We start from the raw sequence: 22,000 nt of genomic DNA on the forward strand, positions 1-22,000 counted from the left end.
CTCAGACGGAGCCCCCGGCCAACTTGAGCGGCGCCAGCCGGCGCCGCAGACCCCGCCGCAGCCCCTTGACCCCGTGGCGCACGAAGGAGACCTGCGTGCGCCCGCGTCGCCGCCGTCCGCACCCCCGGACCGCGCCGCCCCTCGGCGCGGGGCTCGGACTGGAGGCGAGAGCCGCGCCGTGAGACACGCACCGAACGCGGCGGCGGCGTCCGGCCTTCCTGCTCGCTGCCTGGGAGGGCCGAGCCGCGGACCCTCCGACCCTCGCAGCGCGGCCGCCGCGCCGGAGCGCGCCCCTTCCGGGCTGGCCGCGGGCGGCCCCGCCTCGCCGCTGTCTTCGCTGGGTCCCCCCGGAGGGGGCCGCGAGCCCCGCGCCCCGGCCCGGGGATGTGCGCCCCCGCGGGCCGCCCCGCCTGAGCCATGCTCCCCAGCGGCGGCGCCGCGCCGGCCGGCATGGAACCCCGCGCGGCCGCGCTCTGACTCGCTCTGCGCCCCGCGGCCGGCGGCGGACCGAGAGCCCGAGACCGGCGCCGCGGGACGGAAGCGAGGGGGCGCGGGCGCCGCGCAGATGGCCGGGGCGAGCAAGGTCTGAGGCTCCGCTCCCTGAAACGTGACCATGTGGATTCAACAGCTTTTAGGACTCAGGTGAGCGGCCCGGCCGGCGGCGGGGTGCGCGTGGGTGCGCGGTACGTGGGCGCCGGGCTGGGCGAAGCTGCGCTTTCCTCAGTGTTGCAAAGAAAGGGACCCTCCCGCTGCTTCGCGCGAGCGGCCAACGGCTGCCCAGAGCGGGTCGGGCGCCAGTCCGAGCTCGGAGCCCCGCGGCCCCGCAGGGAGCGGCCGGCTCCCTCGGCTCCCCGCGCCCGGGTCCGGGCAGGGGCGCCCCAGCTCCCTAGCAGCGGGGTGGCGGGGCGCGTCCGAGGCTCGCGGCGCCAGCAGCGCAGTGTCCTGGCCCGCCGCCCCGGCGCGCCTCCTCCCTGGGGCCGGCAGGCTGTGGACCTGGGGCGGGGGCCGGGGCTGCCGGGGAAAGCTAGACCCCGGCGCCCGGCCGCCGGCTCCCGGAGAGAGCTTGGCAGGCGCCGTTGGAGGGAACCAGAACCCAACAGCCACGCCGCTGGCCCTTCCCTTCTTCGGGGCCCCGAGGCTGAGCGGGGGCCTCCCGGGCTCCCAGCTGTCAGTCCAGCTGTTTGCCGGTGACCTCCGGGCTCGGCGGGCGCGCACAGCTGGCGGGCAGCAGGGGCGGGGGCTCTGGGGGATCCCGGGCGCCCCCTCCCCACCCACGCAAACACCCGCGGGAGCGCCCCGGGGCTTGCCTGTGTCCGGGACTCCAGGGCCAGCTGGAACCGGGGTCCGAGCCCGGAGCCCGCCGTGGGGGTGCCCAGGAAGACCCTTTTCGGCAAACTTTGCCCGCCTGCCGCGGCGCTCGGGCTTTCAACGCCTGCCTCGGGCGGCCTGGGTCCCAGCTGTGCGCACTTGTCCCCTTAGTGGGGCAGCTGTCTCGGAGCGCCACGCTGCTGCCAGGGGGCTCCGCGGAGCTGGCGTGTTTGGGTCCCGGGTTGCAAGCAAGAGCAGTCAGGACACAGGCGGAGGCGGAGGAAGCCAGCGTGCGGTTCTCGAGTTTGTCCACTGGGATGCACTGCGCTCCCACGTTGGAGAGGAAGGGGGCCAGTAGTCGCCGGAGCCTGCCGCCTGGGCCGCCCCCACCGCCGCCCCAGCAGAGCTCGGGGGAGTGGGCCAAAGGGAGACTTACGTGCGTGTCCTGATTTTGAGAAATCGGAGGACGGAGCAGGCCAAGCGTGTTCTAGCTCTCCTTGATTTACAAGACCATGATTCCCCAGCGCGGGGGTAAAGACTAAAAACATCTAGTGAAAATTGTCAAATGTTATTATCGGCCTTTTTTCTGGAAAGCGGATTCGGTTTTCCTGGTGGCCCGGTCCTGTTTGCCTGCGTGGGCTTGAAAAGGTTAAACATGTTGGGATCCTGCTGGGTATTGGCCGGGCCTGAATCGATCCTGTGTGCTTGGACTAGATAAGGTTTAGGCTTGGCTGTTCCGGGACGCGGACGACACCGGGCGAGGGCAGCTCTGTCTGGGTGACCCCATCCAGATGTCCTGCTGCCTGCCTCCCGGGGCTCAGCCAGACTTCCAGGGCCTTGGGAAAGATTAAAGGCGTCCAGCCCTGGCCTGGGCTCCCCTCAAGCAACCAGAGGCGTCCTGGGCTGCTGTCTGTCTGGTGCTTGATTACTGACTGTCTGCCGGCAGGTTATTTGAACCGACATCCTTTTTTTCATTAGTAAGTTGTTAGAGTGAAAGATTAGTACATTTTGATAAGAGAAGAGGAGAGTAAATATCAAGGCACGAAACCTCTCTGTTGGTTCAAAATTCACTATGGCAGTTCCTCTGAAGCACGCCCAAGCGAGATACACTTGGGATTTTGCTTTAGAAAATAGTTCTGTTGGTGATTTTGAAGTTTGACCTTTTGTTTTTCCCCTTCGGTGTTAGCACAAGAGATTTCCTGTATGTGTGCCTCTAAGACGAGTTGTCACCTTTTTGGGAGGGTGACAGGAGAGAGCTGTGTCATGTCTGTTAGAGACGTCCCCTGGCCGGGAGCAGGGGCTGTGCCGGGGGAAGTCGGGGGGGCTTTTACATCACGCCAGGAGAGGAGGCGACTGAAAGCCAGGAGCCCCTGCTGGAGGCCTGGCGTGTGCCTTTCCCTTGAACACAGCTGGTCGCCTTTGCTTACAAGCCACCTCCTGGCGCCCCAGGCGAGCCCTGGACATCCTGCTGCCAGGCTTCAGGCGGACAGTGACCCTGCAGCCCAGGTGACAGAAGGCGGCGCTGATGTGACCTGAGTGAGGGGTGCAGGGCTCTGGCTTCAAAGACAGTCTGCACTTGGTTTTTGCTTCTGTGTTTGAATGGAGCTGTGTGTGGAGCGTCTTCTTAGGAGGGGGAACAGATAGAGTCTCGTCGAGCTGTTCTCAGGCTTTTTGGGTGGTAGTTGTGTCCGAGCTCCAGAGATCCCTTCCATCAGCGTGAATAGAGGACTCTCTTGGAGGTGGCCCAATGGCTTGACAGGCTGCACTGGGGCTCACGCGTAAGTGAGCTTGGGGAGCAGCCTGGAAGGGGGTGCTTACTCAGCACGCACCAGGGGTTTGGAGTTTGGGGGGAGGCTGGTGAGTGGCGCCAGAGGCTTTAGCTCTGTGGGCACAGGCAGGGCACTTGCTGGAGGTCCTCCCAGTGCAGTGTCTGGTCGCACCACGGCTTCTCCCCAGGCATGTCCTGTGGGGTTGCTCTGTTTCTTTCCCCACCAGCGGTTCAGGAGGCTCTGGGCTGTGCATGTGTGGTGGGGTGGGGTGTGTAGAAAGGAAGCTTGGCTCTCTTCTTTTGTGGGGCACTTCATGGTTCCCCAAGCCCTTGCTGTGAGCTCTGTACCACATTTGGGCCCTACTGCATGAACCCAATGGGTTGGCTGTCACCTCCCGCCTATAAAGTCCTCCGGCAGCTGGGGCTGTGCAGAAAGGCTGCAGGGAATGGAATTGGGTGCTCCGTCCACAGACAACATTGCCGTCCTGTCGAATCCTGGCTGGTGCCCATTTCCAGCTGCTGCCACCAAATTGATTGCAACCGGAATCCATCGAGTGTCAGCAGCTGTAATGCTCATAAGGGACAGTAATGCGGAAATAACTAACCATTTTAGGAGACAGCTCAAATCTTTCCACCACCTGCTGCGCCCCCCTTGCCTCACCTGCACCCCCCTCCAGGGGATCACTGTCCCAGCAAAGGAGAGGTGGCAGGCTCCTCCCAGTCTGTGCCGTCTGTTGATTTATTTTGATCACCTGCTTCCTTTTCTTCTGCGCACCAAAGAGGGTGGTAAATAGTGAGCCCCGCAACTCCGCTCACCAGCTGAGGCAGCTGCACGCTTCCTGGAGGAGGCTGTCTCCGGGTCCCTGGAGAGGGAATAGCTTGTTCCCCACTGCATCCTGCATCCTCCTAGCTGGGGTTACTTGGACAGTGGTGGGAAAAGTGGCTCCCCATCCTGGCCTCATCGTTACTGACCTGGGCACGGTCAAGATGTTTAGCAGAAGTGGGCCGGCTCTCTGTGGGGAAACCACAGGGTGCCCGGAGCATGCAGACAAAAGCCATACCGTAGATCATGATAAAGTGGGTAAACACCAAACCGTGACCCACCAGCCATTGCAGAGCCTCCCAGAGCCCAGGGGCTCCTGTCTGGGGTTACGTAAGAGTCATCTGCTTTCCACATGCCTAGTTGCCAAGTTTTCTTCAAAGGGCTACAAGTCAGTAGAGACCAAATTGATGTAAAGATTAGCTTGGAAAGCCAAATATATCCTTGATCTAGATTTTCATGTTTGAAGTCTGGCTCGAGAGGGTTTCTTCTGCCCAATGCCCATCAGACACGAAGGGGAGGCAGGAGCCCGGCATCCTGGGCCTGGAGCAGACAAACTGTGCAGCTGACTGACTCTCTCTCTAAGACCCCCTTCCAGGAATTCAGAGGAGCCGGCGAGTCATGAGGCGCCGAGTGGGGAGTGGCAGTTACGTAACTCCGATTAATTCCCGGTTAGTAGGAAGTCGGAGACTGCAGTGTGCCTGTGTCAGAGTTCCGGGGCCCTGGCTCCCTGCCCCAGCCATCCATGTCTGGCCACCTGCTCCTGCCCTCTCAGGGGGCAGTGCTCTGTACCCCGGCAATCAACCAGGAGTAGTCGAATACCTCTTCAAGGCCAGGTCCCTGAAGCTCCGTCCGGAAGAGGGTGTGGGACCCGCTCCCCTGCTGCTGGGTGGGGGAGTGTGGGGCCGCTGCTTAATTGCTGCTGCCAGCCTCTGGACAGGTTGAGTTCTTTGGGGCACCCAGCAGGTGCAGGGAAGGGGCTTAGTGAGCTGGGCTGGGCTCCTCTTCTCTCTTTGGAAAGGGCCAGGAGCCCACTGTTTGTCTGGGGGGGGTCTTCATTGTTTGTAACTATCTTTAATGTGACCAGAAAAGAACCAGATCAGCAGGGGTTCAGGGCAGCATGGCGGGAGTCACTTGGCAAAGAGCAAGGTCCTCCACTGGACGAGGGGGCCCAGGGGAGAGGGCATCAGGCTCGGTATTTGCATTCCTATCCCAAGTGCACCCTCTGCAAAAGGGTGTCCCTTTATTTCTTCATCTCCTCCTACCCATGGAAAGGTTGGTGGCAGCCATGCTGGGTCCATCTGTGGCTCAGCCATCCCAGCTGGCCCTTCACTGTGCTTGCTCTGTCCACTCACTGGGACTTCTGCCATTTGGTGCACTTTCTCCCGGGTGGTCGGCCAAGGAGGGCTGGCATGGCAAGGCCTGCTGCCTCTCTTGTTCTGCCGCCATTCCCAGCCCTGTGTGGGGACTTGCCTGGGCCCTGTGGCTGCTAAGGCTTTGCCACCTCCCTCCCTGGTGAGTCAGCGCTCAGGCCCGCGTGTGACCTCAGGGGCTTCTGGAAAGGCAGCCAGGACCTTGTAGCTGGCAGTGGAGACTAAGGGGGTGTGTCCTTCCGGAAACTCAGCGTCCCGTGGGCAGACTCCCGGTTTTGCACTGGAGAGGAGCCTCTGCTCTGGCTCGTGGCCTCATGAGGGTGGGGCCTCTGCTTGTTCTCCATCACCCAGGAAGAGTGTCTGGTGCACAGTAGATGCGCAGGAGATGTCTGTGCATGAATGAGTGTGTTTGCCTGGCACAGTGACCTTGCTTTATCAAGGCTTCCCTTTTTGATTACTTGTTCCTAACTTCACACTGAGACCCAGGAAAGCAATTCTCAGCAGGGCTGGCCTTAGGTTTAGGCCCTGTTCTGCCCTTCATAGAAACATCACTGCTTCAACCCAACTTACTGGTGCTCACAATTCCACCATTAGAAATTCATTCCTTTGGTGTGAGTTTTGTCATAATTGGAATGCAGACATGTTCAAGGAAAACTACCCCACTGAGCTCTTTCAGTCATTACCAGTTCAGTAGGAGTGAGAACATCCCATTTTTAACTGTCAGGGAGTATATAGGAAGAGAACATGAAGGCAGGAGGCACAAGTCTGGCACTTAAAATATCTGCATAACACAGAGAAAGTGCCCTCATCTCAGCTTTTATTCATTTTGTTCTTAATTCATTCCTCAGCTCTTAAGTGCTGGGAGGACACCTGGACATGCAGACCCACAAGTGAGTGGGTTTCTGCTCTCAACAACTCTGCAGTCTAATAATGGAGGGGCCTTTGTTTGAGCATAAAAATAGTCTTATCCCAGGGGAGACCACACTGCCCTATTGAAATATAATACAGGCCACATTTGTATTTTGAAAATTCCCAGTAGCCACGTTAAAAGAGGAAAGAAGAACCCAACAAAATGAAATAAGCTTTCATGATATATTTAATTTAACCCAATGTATACAAAAATAATAGTGATAATGAAAGTATCTTTTCAATGTGCAATCAATATAAAGTAGACTCGATGACTACTTCGTTCTTACCCCTGTCCTAAGTCTTTGAAATTGGGAGTGTAGTTTATTTTTACAGTGTGTCACTTTGGACTCTCCACATCTGTGGGTATGCGACAGCCTCCTGGGGCTAATGGCTGCCACACTGGGCATTTTTCTATGGAAACTCACAAGTGAGAAAAGTAAGCGTTTTAGAGCCTCCCCTCCCTGAGCAGTGTCCGGCTCTGGCAGTGTCAGTGTGAGCTCTAAGGAGGGCCACCTGGCCAGCAGCCCTGACTCAGCTGCAGACATTTGCCAAGTGCCTGTTCTGTGCTTGCCCAGGGCCAGTGCTGGACGCAGAACAGTGAGCTGGCGTGGGGGCAGTGGCCGCTGACTGCAGGGTACCATGTGGCCATGGAGGCCGGTCATTCTTAACCTGCTGGGGCCCTTCCCACATTGGACTGTAATGAAGCCACTTTTGGGGAGCTGTGGAGGGGATGAAAGAGCCTGCTCACCTGTAACAGAGGGGGTCAGTTGACAGAAAGGTAAGACCAGCAGGTGAAAGAGTAACAGAAACAGAGTCACCTTCCAGAAGGGAGAGCTGACTTCCTAGAGGGGTGTTTCCAGGGCTCCCCACTGCCTGTCCCAGAGCCAGCACCTGGCTGGAACCAAGGAGCTCCCAAAGAAACACACCTTGGGTGACAGACATACTGGCAGCCCCCCCTAAGCTCGGGAGGTTCACATTCACAGCACCTGGTCTGAGGGTGGAGCCTTCATCCTCCCCACTGCACCCAGCACCTGTCACCAATGCTGAGAGTCCTCGCCACCTGGGCCTCATGGAAGAAGGATTGGTGGTGAATTGCTAAGGCCTGGGTTCACTGAAAACCTTTAGGAATGTTGTTCCAAAAATAGGGGTGAGTGTGTGCATGTGTGCAAGTGCCATACGTGTGTGTGTGTGTGTGTATCTTGGGGAGAGTGTGTGTGGGAGTGTGAGTGGCTGTGTGCATGGTGTGTTCTGGGGAGTTTGGAAGCCAAAAAACAAACATGTATTATCAGGAGCTCCACCTCCAGGTGAAGAGACCACTTTTTAAAACAAAGCTTCTCCTGCAGAAGGAAACTTGCTGTGTTCACAAGATTGAAAGTATGAATAAGAAAGTGTGGAACACATGACATAAGAACCTGGCTGGTGACAAATGTGCAGAGAGGTAGGTGGTTCCAGGTGGGCCACTGGGCTGCTTACCAGTGCTACACAGGTGCAGGAAGGCTCTTGTGGGCATTTGACAGGGGTGTGGCCTTGCACTGACAAGCCCACCCTGGGCCCCTCAGGAAACCCTGATGTGGCAGCTGCTAAGTGCAGGGCCTCAGTGCCAGGCATGGCCTCCAGGCAGGGAGTGTGACCTGCGACGTGAATACACATTGCTGAGGTGCCCTGCGTGGTCATTTGTGGCCACCCCTCCTTGAATACCAAAATCAGGAATTTGGACTGTGGGACAACTCCACAATTTGGGAGCTCTCAGTTAAATGTTAAAACTCTGAGCTCTGAGATAGCTCACATTCTGATCTCATCTAAATTATTTCGAATGCACTGACCTAGTTAAGCAGGGCACCGATTCCTTGGAAGACCACTAAATTCAAACTTCTGGCACTTGGGGGCAACTGAAAGGTAGACCAAGTGTCCTCTTTCGGCCAGGTCACTGGAGCAACCTCCTCCAACTGACATACAGATTCCATGAGGTGTGCTGAAGATTCCAGACAGGGAACGGTGAGGAAGAGGCTCCAGGAGTGGGATCTCAGGAGTTCAGCACTGATGGATGGGCCACAGTGTCGCAGGGCCCTGTGGGGGCGTTTTCATGCTGTTTCGTAGAGTCCCTGGTCCTTAAAAAAAGAATGGTTAGGTTGGAAGAAGGGAAAAACTTGGTGGAGAATGTCTGGCATCAAGAAAGTGCTGTTAAAGATGGTTGCTTCATTTTATGAAGCTGATACTATGCTGATATCAAAACCAAACAAAGACAGCACAAAAGAGGGAAGACTAGGCCGACATTGCTTGTGAAAGTAACCAACACAAGTGCTTAACACGATATTGGCAAATAAAATTCAGGAATATGTAAAAAGAAGCAAATAGATGACCAAGTAGGGTTTATATCTGAAAATTAATATCTGAAAATTAATCAATCCAATGTATTGTGAAAAGGCTGAAGAGGAAAAATCATGATCATATGCATTTGATAAATTTCACACCTGTCCACAATAGGAACTCTCAGAAAAACAGGAATAGAGGGGCATTTTCTCAGCTTGATCAAGACTATCTACAAGGCTACAACTAACTTCATTCTTAATGTTGAGAAACTGGAAGCTTTTCCCCTGAGATCAGGAACGCATCAAGCATGTCCACACTCACCACTCTTACTCGGTGCAGTGCTGGAAGTTGTAGCCAGTGGGATACATGAAGAAAAGGAAACAAAAGACACACAGAAAGGAATAAACTGTCCCTATTTGCAGATGATATGATTATCTACATAGACAAGCTCACATAATCTGTGAAACACTCCCAGATCCAATAAGTGAGTTCAGAAAGGTTGCAGGATGCAAGACAACTGTAAAACAATGAATTGTATTTCTATTACCAGTGAACATATGGACACTGAAAGTAAAAATGTACCATTTATAGTCCCCCTTCAATGACATATTTCAATGTACATCTAACAAAACACGTTAATGCTGATAACTACACAACACCGATGGACAAAAACAAAGAAGGTCTAAATAAATGGGAAGATATACCATGTTCATGGACAGGAACACTCAAGCAAGGATGTCACTGCTTCTCAAATTGATATAGAGGTTCAGCACAATTCTTATCAAAATCCCAGATATTTGCAGTATAGATACAATTATTCTAAAATTCATATGTAAAGGTAAAAAGGAACTAGAATATTTAAAGCAGTTCTGAAAAAGAAAACGAAAGTGGGAGGAATCAGTGTATCTGATCATGAGACTTCCCATATAACTACCATAATTAAGACTGTGTAGTACCAATGGGTGGTGAATAGGTCGGTAAAACTGAGCAGAGAACACTGACATGGACTCCCACAAATATCTGCCTGGCTGATCTTTGAGAGAGGTGCAAATTCAGTAAAGAAAGCCTTCCCAACAAATTGTACTGAAACAATGGGACATTCATAGCCGTTCCCCCAAAAGAACCTCAACCTCATCTCACACTTCATACAAAATTAACTCAAAATGGTTCATAAAATTACATATAAAGTGCAAAACTTAAGAAAAGATAAGGAGAAAAATCTTTGAGATGTGGGGCTAAGGCAAAGAGGTTCTTAGACTTGACACCGAAAGCACAATCCATACAAGGAAAAGGTGATCAACTGGACCTCATCAAATTTTTAAAATTCACTCTGTGAAAGGCTTTTAAGATGAAAAGGCAAGGTGTACAGGCGTGGGGGGGATATTTGCAAACCACCTGTCTGTCAAAGGACTAGTACCCAAATTGCATGAGACCTCTCAAAACTCAACAGTAAAAAAACCAAACAATCCGATCAGAAGCGCATAAAAGCCATGACGGGACATTTCACCAAAAAGGATATTTAGATGGCAAAATAGCACAGGGAAAGATGTTGAACATCATTAGCCATTAGAGAAATGCAAATTAAAACCACATTGAGACATCACTATCCATCTGTCACAATGGCTAAAATTAAGTATGTTGACAACACCAAATGCTGACGAGGATATGGAGAAACTGGGTCCCTCAGTCATGGCCGGTGGGAAGGTAAGTGGTGCAGCCGCTCCAGAAGCAGTTTGGCAGTTTCTTATGAAATTGACATGCAACTGCCATACAGTTGAGCATTTTACCCTTGGGCATTTTGCCAGAGAAATGAAGAGTTACGTTCACATGAAAACCTGTACGTGAATGTCTATAGTAGCTTTATTTGTAGCAGTCTACAATTGGGGCCCACTCAGGTGCCCTTTGGTGGGCCAACAGCTAAGCACACTGTGGTGCATTCACACCCTGTGGTGCATTTACACCCTGGAGTAGTACCCAGCCATAAAAGTGAAAGAGTATATCAATATACCCAGCAACGTGCACGAAACTCCAGAAAATGACACTAGGTGAAAAAAGCCAGTCTCAAAGGTTACATAAGACATGATGATTCCGTAGCATTCTTGACATGATAAAATTATAGAAATGAGTAGTAGTTCCCAGGGGTTAGAGAAAGGGTGGGGGCAGAAGGGAAGAGAATGTGGCTCTAACAGGCAGCATGAGAGATCCTTGTGGTGGTGGGGATACTTCCTATCTTGCTTGTATCACTGTCAGTGTCCTGCTTTATCAAGGTACTGTAGTTTTGTAAATGTTACCACGGGGCAAGCAGGGTGGGGGTACACAGGATCTCCCTGTATTATGTCTTACAGTGCTTGTGAATCTACAGTGAACTTAAAATAAAAAAGTTTAATGAGAAAAGTTCTCTACTTATCTGTCAAAGATGAGCCCTGATTGTCTTTGGGGTTTGTGTGTGTGTGTATAACCTCTTTAGACATCATATGTTTGGATTTGATGGCAGTCACAGAGAAAGGGATAAAAAAATTACTTTACAAAATTTGCTCTGATGTGATTCTTCCACATTTTTTAAAATGCTAAATACAGCAGCAGATGAACGTGCGGGCTGCTAATGTTGTGAGATCCATCATCAATGACAGTAATAGATGACCTGGTGCATAATTACTGGATAAGAAGAGCTGTCCAGATCCTTACATAAATCAGGTCAGCTCCGAAAATAGAGCAGCCTTTCTGGGGACAGCCCCACTTTCCTGTGCTGGCACATAGCGGGGCTCAAGACTGACTCTGAGGACTTCAAGTCAAACACAAAACAGTTGGTTTCTTGTTTCTAGATCAGAAAGTCATGAGCCTCACATTTGTGAGGGCAGAATGTTGGTTTGTGACTTGGCTGTTTTCGATCTGGTCTTTAGGATAAGAGAACGTGTGTGTGTGTGTGTGTGTGTGCATGCACGTGCACAGACATGTGCCTCTGTAAATGCTTGTTGAATGAAGGTGTGCATAATGCAGTAGGCAGCTTCATGTTTAATTTGGCTGTGAGTTCCTAAGATCCCATGAACTAGACCCCATACTTCTCTTTTTCCATCTTTTTCTGTACAACCAGAAGTGCTGGAATATAGGAGTTCTAGACCTTTCCAGAATGCAAGCTTTGTACGCAGTGACCCAACCGCTCTGCACCCTCAGTCCATCCTCAGGGTCTGTTGATGAGTTGGTCTGTCAGGATCTCATGACGACCATGCAAGATAGTTCTTGTTGCTGTCTTGTTGTCATTTACAAAAGAGGAAACTGAAGCTCAGAGGGGTTGAGTAATTTGCCCAAGGTCACACAGCCAGCCAGTAGGAGAGCTGAGATTTGAACCCACATTTCTTGGACTTTGAGGTCTATTCATGCTCTTCCCACTGTCCCCTATGGTGACCATGTTCTATATAAAACCTGCTTTTCATGGCCTTGATTAAATTACTTATTGCCCCTTTGGCAAAAACAAAACAACTGAGGGAAAAAACCCTGGAGGCCCCAGTTGCTGACGTCAGGCCGGTGCTTGAAGGACCCAGTCCTTGTATCCGCCGACTCTGAAACCAAAGTTCTCTGGCACCTCCAGGTTAAGGTAAAAAGCTTTAGAGTCTAAATGAGAGATCTTGTTGCAGCAAAGAATTAATGAGATGTCACAAAGGGATAAAAACATGTCTGTGACACAGATACTGCTATTCAGTCTATTTAATTATTAAAAATAAATATGTCAGCAAATCTAAGGAGGCCATTGAGCGCTACTGTGAAACTGAACTGTGGAAATGAATGAATGGCCATGCGGGGAAAAGTGGGCTTAGCATAATTCAGAAGTCTGGGTGGAAAGGATTGTCCACCGTGTGTGCATCTATTTATTTATTGAGGTGTAAGTTAGGTACCCCAGCATTCCCCCATCTAAAGTGTACGGTTGAGCAATTTTTAGGGGCATTAACCATGGGTGCACCCATCACTACAGTCATTGGAGAACGTTTCCACCTCCTTTCGTCAGGGTGCCCCGTGCTGAGTGCCCTTCCCTGCCTTAAGCAACCAGTGATCTGATTTCTGTCTCTAGATCTGCCTGTTCTGGGCATTTCTTGTAAATGGGATCATACAATATGTACAACATACCGTCTTTTTCCCGTGACACAGGTTCTTGAGTTTGTCTGTGTTTTGCCACGGTTCTCCCTCCCTGTTTTATTTCTGAGCCTTCCATTTTTGGACACACCACGGTTGGTCCGTCCATTCACCTGTCGATGGGCATGTAGCTTGTCTGCATAGCAGCGCACACACATTACACTGCTGTGAGCATTGTCTTCTTTCTGTTGCCACCATACCTACTTTCGACCCACAGACATAAATGTGTTGGAGGGTCAGAGATGCCCCCACGCAGGCGGTTGGTGGGTTTGGATTTGCTCCTTCCCTTTGCTGTGACGGAAGAGCTGACTACACGTAAGCCCTTGTTTATTCGTTTTTCATCCAATAAACATTTATTGAGAGTCACCGTGTTTCGCTGTGGCGCTGTGACTTGGAGAGAAGGGCGTGTGTGAAGGTTTCCATGCTGCCCTGGGACAGTGGTACCGCACCCGGGCAGATGTCCAGGGCTAGAGGAAGGCAGCGCGTGGCCTGGGCTGGTGAGGACGGCCAGGTGGTCCCGCCGAGAGCCCCCGGGCATCTGAGCTGCATGCCCTGTGTGTGGGTGACGTGGCCCCGGGCACGTGGGAGGCAGCCACGCTCATCGGGGGTGTGCTTCCCTCCAGGGGGGCAGTGGGGCTGGCTTAGGGAAGGGGGATGTCCTTCCGCCTGCAGGACCTTGGGGCAAAGGGTCGTCGGGTGCCCCTGTAGGTCCCAGAGATGGTGCTGGGTCTGCAGGCAGGGCAGAACACAGGGGCACCTCTTGGGATTGCGGCTCGCCGTCCGCGCGGGGAGGTGGGTCCCTCTGCCTGGCACATGTGCTCCAGGGCGGGGGCAGTTTCAGGGGCAGCCCAGAGAAGAACCTGATTTCCTAAAAGGGAAAAACGAAGCGAGGACTTAGCACCGTGCGAGGAGGCAACGCCCACCGGTTATCCCCGAGCCCGCACTGCAGGCTGTGCGCCCTTCCTGCTCGTTCCTGTGCGTCTAGTGAGCGTGATGGTCCCCCTGCCCTGGACGGTCTGTGCTCTCAGACGCCAGCATATCAGCTGGTGTGGGGAGCAGGGGCTCCCCAAGCCTGGGGTCAGTGAGGCGATTTCAGTCCTGGAGCCCAGTGGTCACCTGAGGGCCACAGCACTGCCCTTCCCGTGGCAGGATGGCCCGCAGGCTTGCCAGTCCTCATGGGCTGGACACCTTCACAGAGGTGCATATGTGTTGGTGTGCCTTGCTGGTTGCTGCCATGTACCAGGCATCGCGCCAAGCACTGCGTCTGAAATCCTCACAGCATTGCTGTGATGTAGGCATTTAATTATCTCCTTTTTCCAGAGGAGGCACAGAGAGGTTGCATGATTTTCCCAACGTCACATAGCAAGTAAATGGCAGAGATAGGACTCAGACCCAGGCAGCTGACAGACCCTGGAGCCATTATATCCTGTTCTTACTGGTCTCAAAGACACACCTGGGCATTGGATGTATTTAAGGACTACACCAGGCCCAGACAGGCAGCCAAGTGTGGGGTTTGGGCCCAGCTTTCCAGGCTAGCTCCCTCCTGCTTAGCTCAGCGTGGGACCACATGGGTGCCCAGGATACAGAGATGGAGGAAGGGTGGAAACACCTTCAGGTGTTTGGAGCCTGTTAGGAAGGATGGTAGCCCTTGAGCACCTGTCACAGCAGAAGCCTGTCCGTGTGGCTGGGGGCCAGTGCTCCAAGAATCAGGCCTCCCTGGGGACCAGCTGGTAGCCGCAGTGGTCAGCTCTTCCCCAGCATTCCCCAGATAACTGATGGGGAGTCCTGCACGATGTCCTCCTGCTGGGGACGGGTCAGGGACATGTCCTCATACAGGTCAAGGATGGCCCCGGAGGAAGCTGGCCACTTTGGACACAGACCAGGTTCCCTCCGGGGGACCTTTGGGTGATGCCCTGTTTGGCTCCCATGTGCTTCCACTCGAGCATATACATAATGCAGCTCACCTTTGACAAGAGTCCAGTGCCCACTCTCCCAGCCTGCGTGCCTGCGATGGAACCAAATGTGCCACTGTGGAGTCAGTCCCCACATCGCTGCAAAAAGCCATCTTAGGCGAGGGTGAAGAAATGAGCTGGGGATGGCTGATAGACTCCATTGGCATGCAGTTGAGATTTTTAACAACTGACTTTTCTAAAACAGAATCGGTTACCAGGCAGGGGCATCGTATCTTGCAAATCGCAGTAAACCTCCCAGAGCTATGAGGCCAGCCGAGGGCCAGAAGCCTCAGCCTCCGGACCAGCTGAAGACCACGTTCTAGCTCTTAGCAAGGAGAACATTGTCAGAGAAGGGAGAGACCCCCACCTCGCCGTCCATGTTCCCTCATTCCTCCCACCCCCTCTTTTTTGTAAAGAGAAAATTCAGGACCGTGCCCAGATGCTGAGAAGAGCTATACTTCCTGCCGAGGGACATGGTGGCTTTCGGAACACAAGGGTTCTTTGGGGAGCCAATTATGCAAGACAAGAGTAAGCATGTTTATTTTTATGACACCGCATTTTAAAACCCAGAAAATGTTGACGGAATGGCCCCATTAGGCACCCGGGTCCCCGGATGCTGTGGCATCATACCTGGCAGGTTGGCAGGGGGCGTTTGCAGGCTCTTGATTAAGCCCTGGCACCCGGCTCATCTGTTGCCCGTTCCTGCCCTGGGGCTCCTGAGCATTCACGGCTGCAGGGTCCTTCCTTCAGCACTTTCCAGGCGAATCTGATTCTCTTGCTGATGCTCGGGAAACCTGAGCCCCAGTCCCACTCAGCTGCTGCGTTTCCCAGGTTCTCAGGCAGGGGTCACGGCGGGGTGCGGGGGGTGGTGTCAGGGCTGGGGTTTTGGAGCACCGGCCACCCAGGCCGTCCCCTGGGGTCTGGGGCTCCAGGACTGTAGCCCAGGCTGGATCTGGGCCTTGCTGGGTGAGGAAGAGGCCCCCCTGGTGCCATCGTCAGCAGAGGGAGATGCAGCGCCTGCTGCATGCAGGTGTGTGCTGGGCATGGAAGCACGAGGGCCCCTTCCTGGCCCTGCAGGAGCTTTTTAGAGGAGAGGGAGCTGAGGTGCAAATGGAACTGCAGGGCCCAAGAGGAAGAAGCAGGTAGCTCTGCCTGGAGCAGCCGGGAAGGCTTCCCGGGAGAAGTGGCTCCCGGTCCCCCACCTGGACGGATGAGTAGAAGGCAGCCAGGAGGGCCCAGGAAGGGAGGTGCATCCAGGCAGAGGGATCAGGGCGGCTGCTGCCCATCCAGCACTTAGGGAGGGCGGACGGTGCGCTCAACAGGCAGGATCCGCGGAGGCCCGAGCAGCTGAACGACCTGCGGAAGACCCTGAGGGGCCCCGTCTCCACCCTCCGGTAGGCAGGAGGGGGAGGTGAGCAGGTGCATTCGTGTCGTCTCCTGGGTCTGGGTACTGCAGAGGCTGTGGCGGGGGGCAGCCGAGGGTTGCCTGGAAAGGCCAGCCGGGCGGGAGTGGGGTCTTGAGCGTGGAGCCCAGGACCCTGGCCTGGGTCAGCAGGTGGGGAGCAGGGGAAGGTCCAGAGCGGCATGCCCACTCAGCCTGCACCTGCGTGGCTTCCTGTGGGAAGGGGAAGGCAGACCCGGGTAGGAAGAGGTGGGGCCTGGGAGTGCGGGGAGCCCGCAGACCTGGAGACCGCGCCCCACCTGGGGCTGAGCCTCCTGTCCTGGCTGGCCGTCAGGGTTGTGCGCAGGCCTATGGACTGTATCAGAAAATGGAGGCTGAGGGCCCTGGGGCGGAGGCTGGCGGAGACCCCAGCCGGGGAGGGGATTGGGAGGGCGAGGAGCTGTGGCTGCAGGCAGCCAGCCCGGGACCCTCTGGTCTGTGTCCCGAAGAAATGCACTTGGGGAATCAGGGGCTCAGGACCACGCGGGGACAGCACACACCTCGACGTGATCACTGTGCCTTTCTGTCCCTCTTTCTGCATCTCCGCCTTCAGAGACTGCCCCCCACCCCTCCAGCGCCAGCCGGAACCCTCACTCTCCCTTAGAGAAACCCACCCGCCCCCGCTGGGGATGCGAGGCTCATTTGCATTTGGGGAGGAGGCCCCCACAGCTCACACACCGAGTCCCTGCGGACATTTCAAGTAGGGATGGGAAGACTTTGGGGGACTTGCTTCCTCCCCAGGGAACATCATCCGCAGGGGTGGGGGGGCTGCTTCCCTTGTCCACGTGTGGGTCCAAACCATGTGGCAGGAAAGCTCAAAGCCCTCTCCTAAGGGCTTAGGAGCAGGACAGGTGTGGGTGTGTATGTGTGGGATACATGTATGTGTATATATGTGTCTGTGTGTGTGTTTATGTAGGGGTGTGTGTGTGTGTATAGGTGTGTAGGTGTGTGTGCACATGTGGAGTGTGTTGTGTTGTCTGGTGTGTGTACATGTTTAGGCATGTATGTGTATGTGTGGTTTGTATGTACCTGTGTGTATGTTGTTGGGGGAGTGGATTGAAGGCAGCTGTGGATTTGAAAATCTCCCAATTAATAATTTTGCTCTTTTCATCCATCAGCTGCCAGTCAGTTCAAAAACTTTAATTAACACAGTCTCTCAATAGTCCTTCAAAGTCAGGAAATATCATCAGCCTTATTTCATAGACGGGTAAACCGAGGCAGAGCAGGATTAAGCAGTTTTTCTAAGGTCATGCAAAGTCAGCAGGGTGACACCCACGGTCTCCAGGAGGCGCTGGAGCAGAGTCCTAAGCAGCATCACCCTCAGCCCAGCCTTGGGCAGGGGATGCCCAGGGACAGCGTGTGAGCATCCTTCTCTTACTGTGCATGTTTGTGGGTCCTGGACGAGAACCCCCGACCCGGGGGACAGGCGTGTCCAGGGCCGAGGTCCGTGGGGCAGCCCCTGCACTGGCTCTCTTGCTGGGCCCTGCTTGCCTTTTGTCACCCCTCGCTTATTTTCAGTGAGAGACTGAAGTGCGGGGCAGCTCTGAGAGATGATGCAAAGGGTGGGCTTCCTACCTTCATTACCGACCCATCCGTAATCTCCCACAGACCCTCGCATCATTCCTAGACCACCTCTTGTGTAGGAATTCCAGAATCCTACTGAGTCATGAGCAGGTACAGTTATGTCAAGGCCACAGGACATATTTGAATTTCACAGGAGGGACCCTGACTAGGCCAACACTTCATTTTTGCTTTTGTTTTTTATTGAGGTGAACTTCATGTAACATAAAATGAACCACTTTAACATGACCCTTCAGTGGCAGTTAGTATGTACACAGTATTGTGCAACCATCCCCACTAGCTAGTTCCAAGCTCTCCTGGTCTTCCTATAGGTAGCCTGGTTTTCATTAGCTGCTGCTCCCCGTTCCTTCCCCGGCCCCTGGCACCACCAGTCCACTTCTTGTCTCCATGGGTTTGCTTACTCTGGATAGTTCAGGAGTTGGAATCATGTGGTATGAGACCCTTTGTGTCTGGCTTCCACTCAGGACAGTTTTGGAAGTTCATCCGTGTTGTGGCACTTGCTTCGTTCCTTCTCATGGCTGTGTACTATTCCACCGTGTGGATGGATCACATTGTTTTCCACCCGTTGGTGATGGGCACTTGGGGGGTTTCACCTTTTGGCTGTTGTGAGTAGCACTGCTGTGAACAGGGCTGCCGGTGTCTGTTTCAGGCCCTTTCTCATTCTTTGGGGTGCACACCCAGGTGCCAGCACATCTCAGACATGGGCTTTAGGCACAGCTGCCTGGGCTGGCACCAGCTGAATGGCTGGTGTGGTCTTGGGTGGTTCCCGTGGTCCCTCTGAGCCTTGGTCTCCTTACTGGAGGAAGGGGATGTCACCCCACACACGGCTGGAAGGATGTGCTTGAAAAGCACAGCCCAGAGCCTGGTGGGCACCGTGGCTGCGCCGTGACAGAGCCAGCCAGGCCCCCACCCCGTCCTGTCACAGAGCAGACGGCCGCACTCTGTCCGTGGGCCCAGTACTGGCGCACCGGGCACAGAGCAGCTGCTCGTCTTTACTCCTCACACATCCCCAGGGAGGAGGCTTGAGCGAGAGGCAGCACTTTTTGTAAGCTCCACACTAAAGAGGGATTATGAGCCGTTTGGGGAGTGGATTAAAGCAGTTGCCCCTGGATGAATCTTATTCTCTGTGTCTTTTGCCTTCCCCTCTCCCTGGACCTCGGAGCTGAGCCATGTGGTCTGTTAAAAATACCTAAGCCGACATTTATCCTTTTAGTGAGACACCAGCCTGTACTCTGCAGGAATGTGGGTCCTCTGTGACCCGGCCATGTGCCATGAACTTGGAGCTTTCCAGTGACACCCCGGCTCGTTGAGAACAGTATCTTGCTGGCACCGCAGCAGATGGCTCCCGGGAAACTGCCACCCCTCTGCTCCAGCACCCGGGGGGCTGAGCAGGGGTGAGGAGGTCTCACCGGCCCAGCCTCATCCTTTTATGGATTCTGGTTACAGGAACTCACTGGGTTTTCAGGCGTGTTCCTCTGCTCTGTCCCTTTCGGAGGAGGGACAGAAGCAAGAGACAGCAAACCGGTCGGTATCAGGGATTTTGGTGTTTGAAGACGCCTTCTAAGCGATGTCCTGGCACACAGCTCCTGTGAGGACACACACAGAGCCGTCTGCAGCCCTGCTTGCCTGTGGAGATGGTGCTGTGAGTGACACTTGCTGCATCACACTCCCGTGCAGTTTCCACCGCGCAGCACAGCGATGAGTAGCGGTGGGTGATTTCACTCATTTTATGGAAGAACCTGAGGCCCAAAATATAGTGTGATGACAATATGGACATTATGATGGCAGTCTTTATAGCAACAGTACCAGCTACCTGTGAGGAGGACATCTTGCCTAATGCTCATAACCACCCAGAGCACTGGCACCTGGGTCTTCCCACTTCCCAGGTGCTGGGTCACAGGATGGTTCCTACTTTCCTGGGCACAACCCAGGAGGTGTGGGCGATGGGCTCATCCTGGTTCTGGTGTCCTCCAAAAGCCCCTGCCGATTCTGTGCCCCGGCGTGTCACCGTTCATCAAAGGATGTTGGCACAGTGACATTGAAACCTTGTTAGCTGTGCTTCCGATCTAAAGGATATTGGCATATTATTTTTCCTGCTTTTCTAAATCCAGAGACTGAACAAAACTGAATCCCTGTGGAACTAGAACATGTCATGAATGGGAACACGGCGTTCTGCAGGAAAGGGCCTGCTTTCGTTGTACCAGTCTAAGCCGGGACCCAGTGCCGAGCGCTCACCTGAGCCAGGTGCCCCGGCTGGCGCAGAGGCTCCCAAGGAGGGCACTCCCGGGAGCACCATTCATCCCCTCCCAGAACCTGCGCCCCCGCCCTGGCTCCTGTCCACACAGTTGGTTCAAGACTCCAAGCTGCCTGTGAATCATGTTATGACGTGTATGTGGAAACTCAGTGGCAGGCACGTCCCCAGTGCAGATTACATGGGGGTGGGGGTGGGGGTGGGGCACGTGCACAGCTGTGCTGAGAGTAGGAGCAGGCGGGGCTGCCAAATGCCACTGAGCTTACAGGACCCCAAATCCCTGTGATGCAAGCTCCAAGCACACAACAAACAAAAATGCAGCAGGCAGTCGGCCAGGAGCCTCGAAGGGCCACAGGCAGTCTGTTTTGTCTCATCACTACAGTGAAGGAAGACTGTTTTTGCACGAGCTTTGCCCACGTGACACTGGGATATAGTAGGTTTCTGTGTGGGACCCTGCATTGTACCTCAAATGCTGATAAACCTCTAACCCTGGGGTCTGGGAGTAGAGTGGCTGACCTTAGCTCCCCCAAAGCAGCCCTTTGCTGGAACCAGAGCCCAGAGTTGAGGTGTTCCCAGCTCCCCAGAGTCATTTTAGGGAGAGGCCACGTCTGCTGCGCCGCTGTATCCCGGTCTCACGGGTGACGTAGGGGGTCACGAACCCTAGGCAGGTCCCTACCCGTAGCTCCAGGGCTGTGACTGTGGTGTGATGGCATGCCCTGAAAATGTCACCTGACGTGCAAGGGGACTTTGCAGAGGTAGTTAAGGTCACTAATCAGTTAACCTTAAAATAGGAAGATTATCCTGGATTATCCAGGTGGGTCTTCTGTGACCACACATGCCCTTAAAAATAAAAAATGCAGAGACAAAAAGAACTATGGACAGATACAGTGAGGGGGGTGAGGGTGGCAGAGAGATTTGAAACAAGGCTGTGATGTGCCCCTGGGGCCGCCAGAAGGGACACACAGCCTGGCAGTGCCTTGATGTGAGCTTGTGGGGCCCTGAGCAGAGGTCTGGCCCACAGAACTGTGAGCTGCTGAATGGCGGGGTTTTCAAGCGGCCAAGTTTGTGGTCATTTGTTATGAGGAGAAAGATGACTGGCACAAATAACTTCGCTGAGAAGCCACCCTTCGTAGTCCGGTTTTCTCCCTCCCTCCCTGCCACTTGTATTTTGGATGCGGGCTGGGGCTGGGGGTCCGTGAGGCCTCCTTTGCGTGCAGCAGCCCTCCTGGGAGGCGGGATCACACAGTGGCTTCCAGGCTCTGGGCAGACTTGGGTGTGAGTCCCGGCTCCGCCTCATGTTCACGACTGAGTGAATTCGCCACTGATGCTGTACATGCGCGGCTCATGTTGGCGGCTCTATCAAGGCTTCATTGGAATCAGCTGTCGAGGGCAGGCTCCGAATCTCCACGCAACGCTCTGAGCCGCGCTGCCCCCAGGTCGGGCCGCCAGACAGAATACGGGATCCGCGGTTGTGTGTCATGTCAGACAAACAAACACTGCTCTGGTATTAGTGTGTCCCGAGCTTTGCATGGGATGTCCTTATACTCAAAAAAGCGGTTGTTTCTCTGAAATGTGAATGCATCTAGGTATCTTGTATTTTTATTTACTAAGTCTGGCTGCCTGAGTCTGAGAAATTGCCAACAGGCAGAGGGGCCAGGTTAGAGCCCAGGGCAGTGGCTGGGGGGAGGGCAGGGGAGAGGGTTCAGTGACATGTCAGGCTTCAGCAACGGTTCTCTAGGCTAGGGGTCAGCAGCTACGGTCCAAGGGGCAAATCTTGCAGTGCTCTGATTTTATAAATAAACTTTTATTGGCACATGGCCACACCCACTCATTTGCATATTGCCTGTGACTGCTTTTGTGCCATAAAGAACAGAATCCAGTGGTTGTGACAGAGACCCCCATCCAGCCTGTAAAGCCAAAAGCACTTGCCCTCTGAGTCTTTCCAGAAAGTTTGCTGAGCCCTGCTGTGGTTCAGGAGTGAGTGGGGAAGCCGGCGAACTGGCGCTGGAGGGCAAGGACTGCAGTTGGGCATGAGGGGGCCTCTGACTGGGCAGGTTGCTGGCCGGGCTCCCGGCCGCCGGGCTTGGGGCACCCTCCGGGCCTCCGGGTTGATGACATGCTTTCAGGGCTGTGGCTCTGCCTACACAGGTGGCAGGGCCCAG

The 22,000-nt window shown here is 54.3% G+C and overlaps 1 protein-coding gene across 1 annotated transcript in view; it reads left to right on the top strand.

Moving 5' to 3' along the window:
- Positions 1–342: 342 nt before the first annotated feature.
- Positions 343–22,000, top strand: part of AJAP1 (adherens junctions associated protein 1) — a 113,719-nt gene continuing 92,061 nt past the window's right edge. Inside the window, exon 1 of the mRNA XM_036925441.2 lies at positions 343–642. Within this exon, the coding sequence (XP_036781336.2) occupies positions 614–642 (29 nt within the window). The 5' untranslated portion in view covers positions 343–613. The remainder of the gene's footprint in view (positions 643–22,000) is intronic.

This window comes from Manis pentadactyla, chromosome 4, assembly GCF_030020395.1.
Source record: "Manis pentadactyla isolate mManPen7 chromosome 4, mManPen7.hap1, whole genome shotgun sequence".
Classification (NCBI taxonomy): domain Eukaryota; kingdom Metazoa; phylum Chordata; class Mammalia; order Pholidota; family Manidae; genus Manis; species Manis pentadactyla.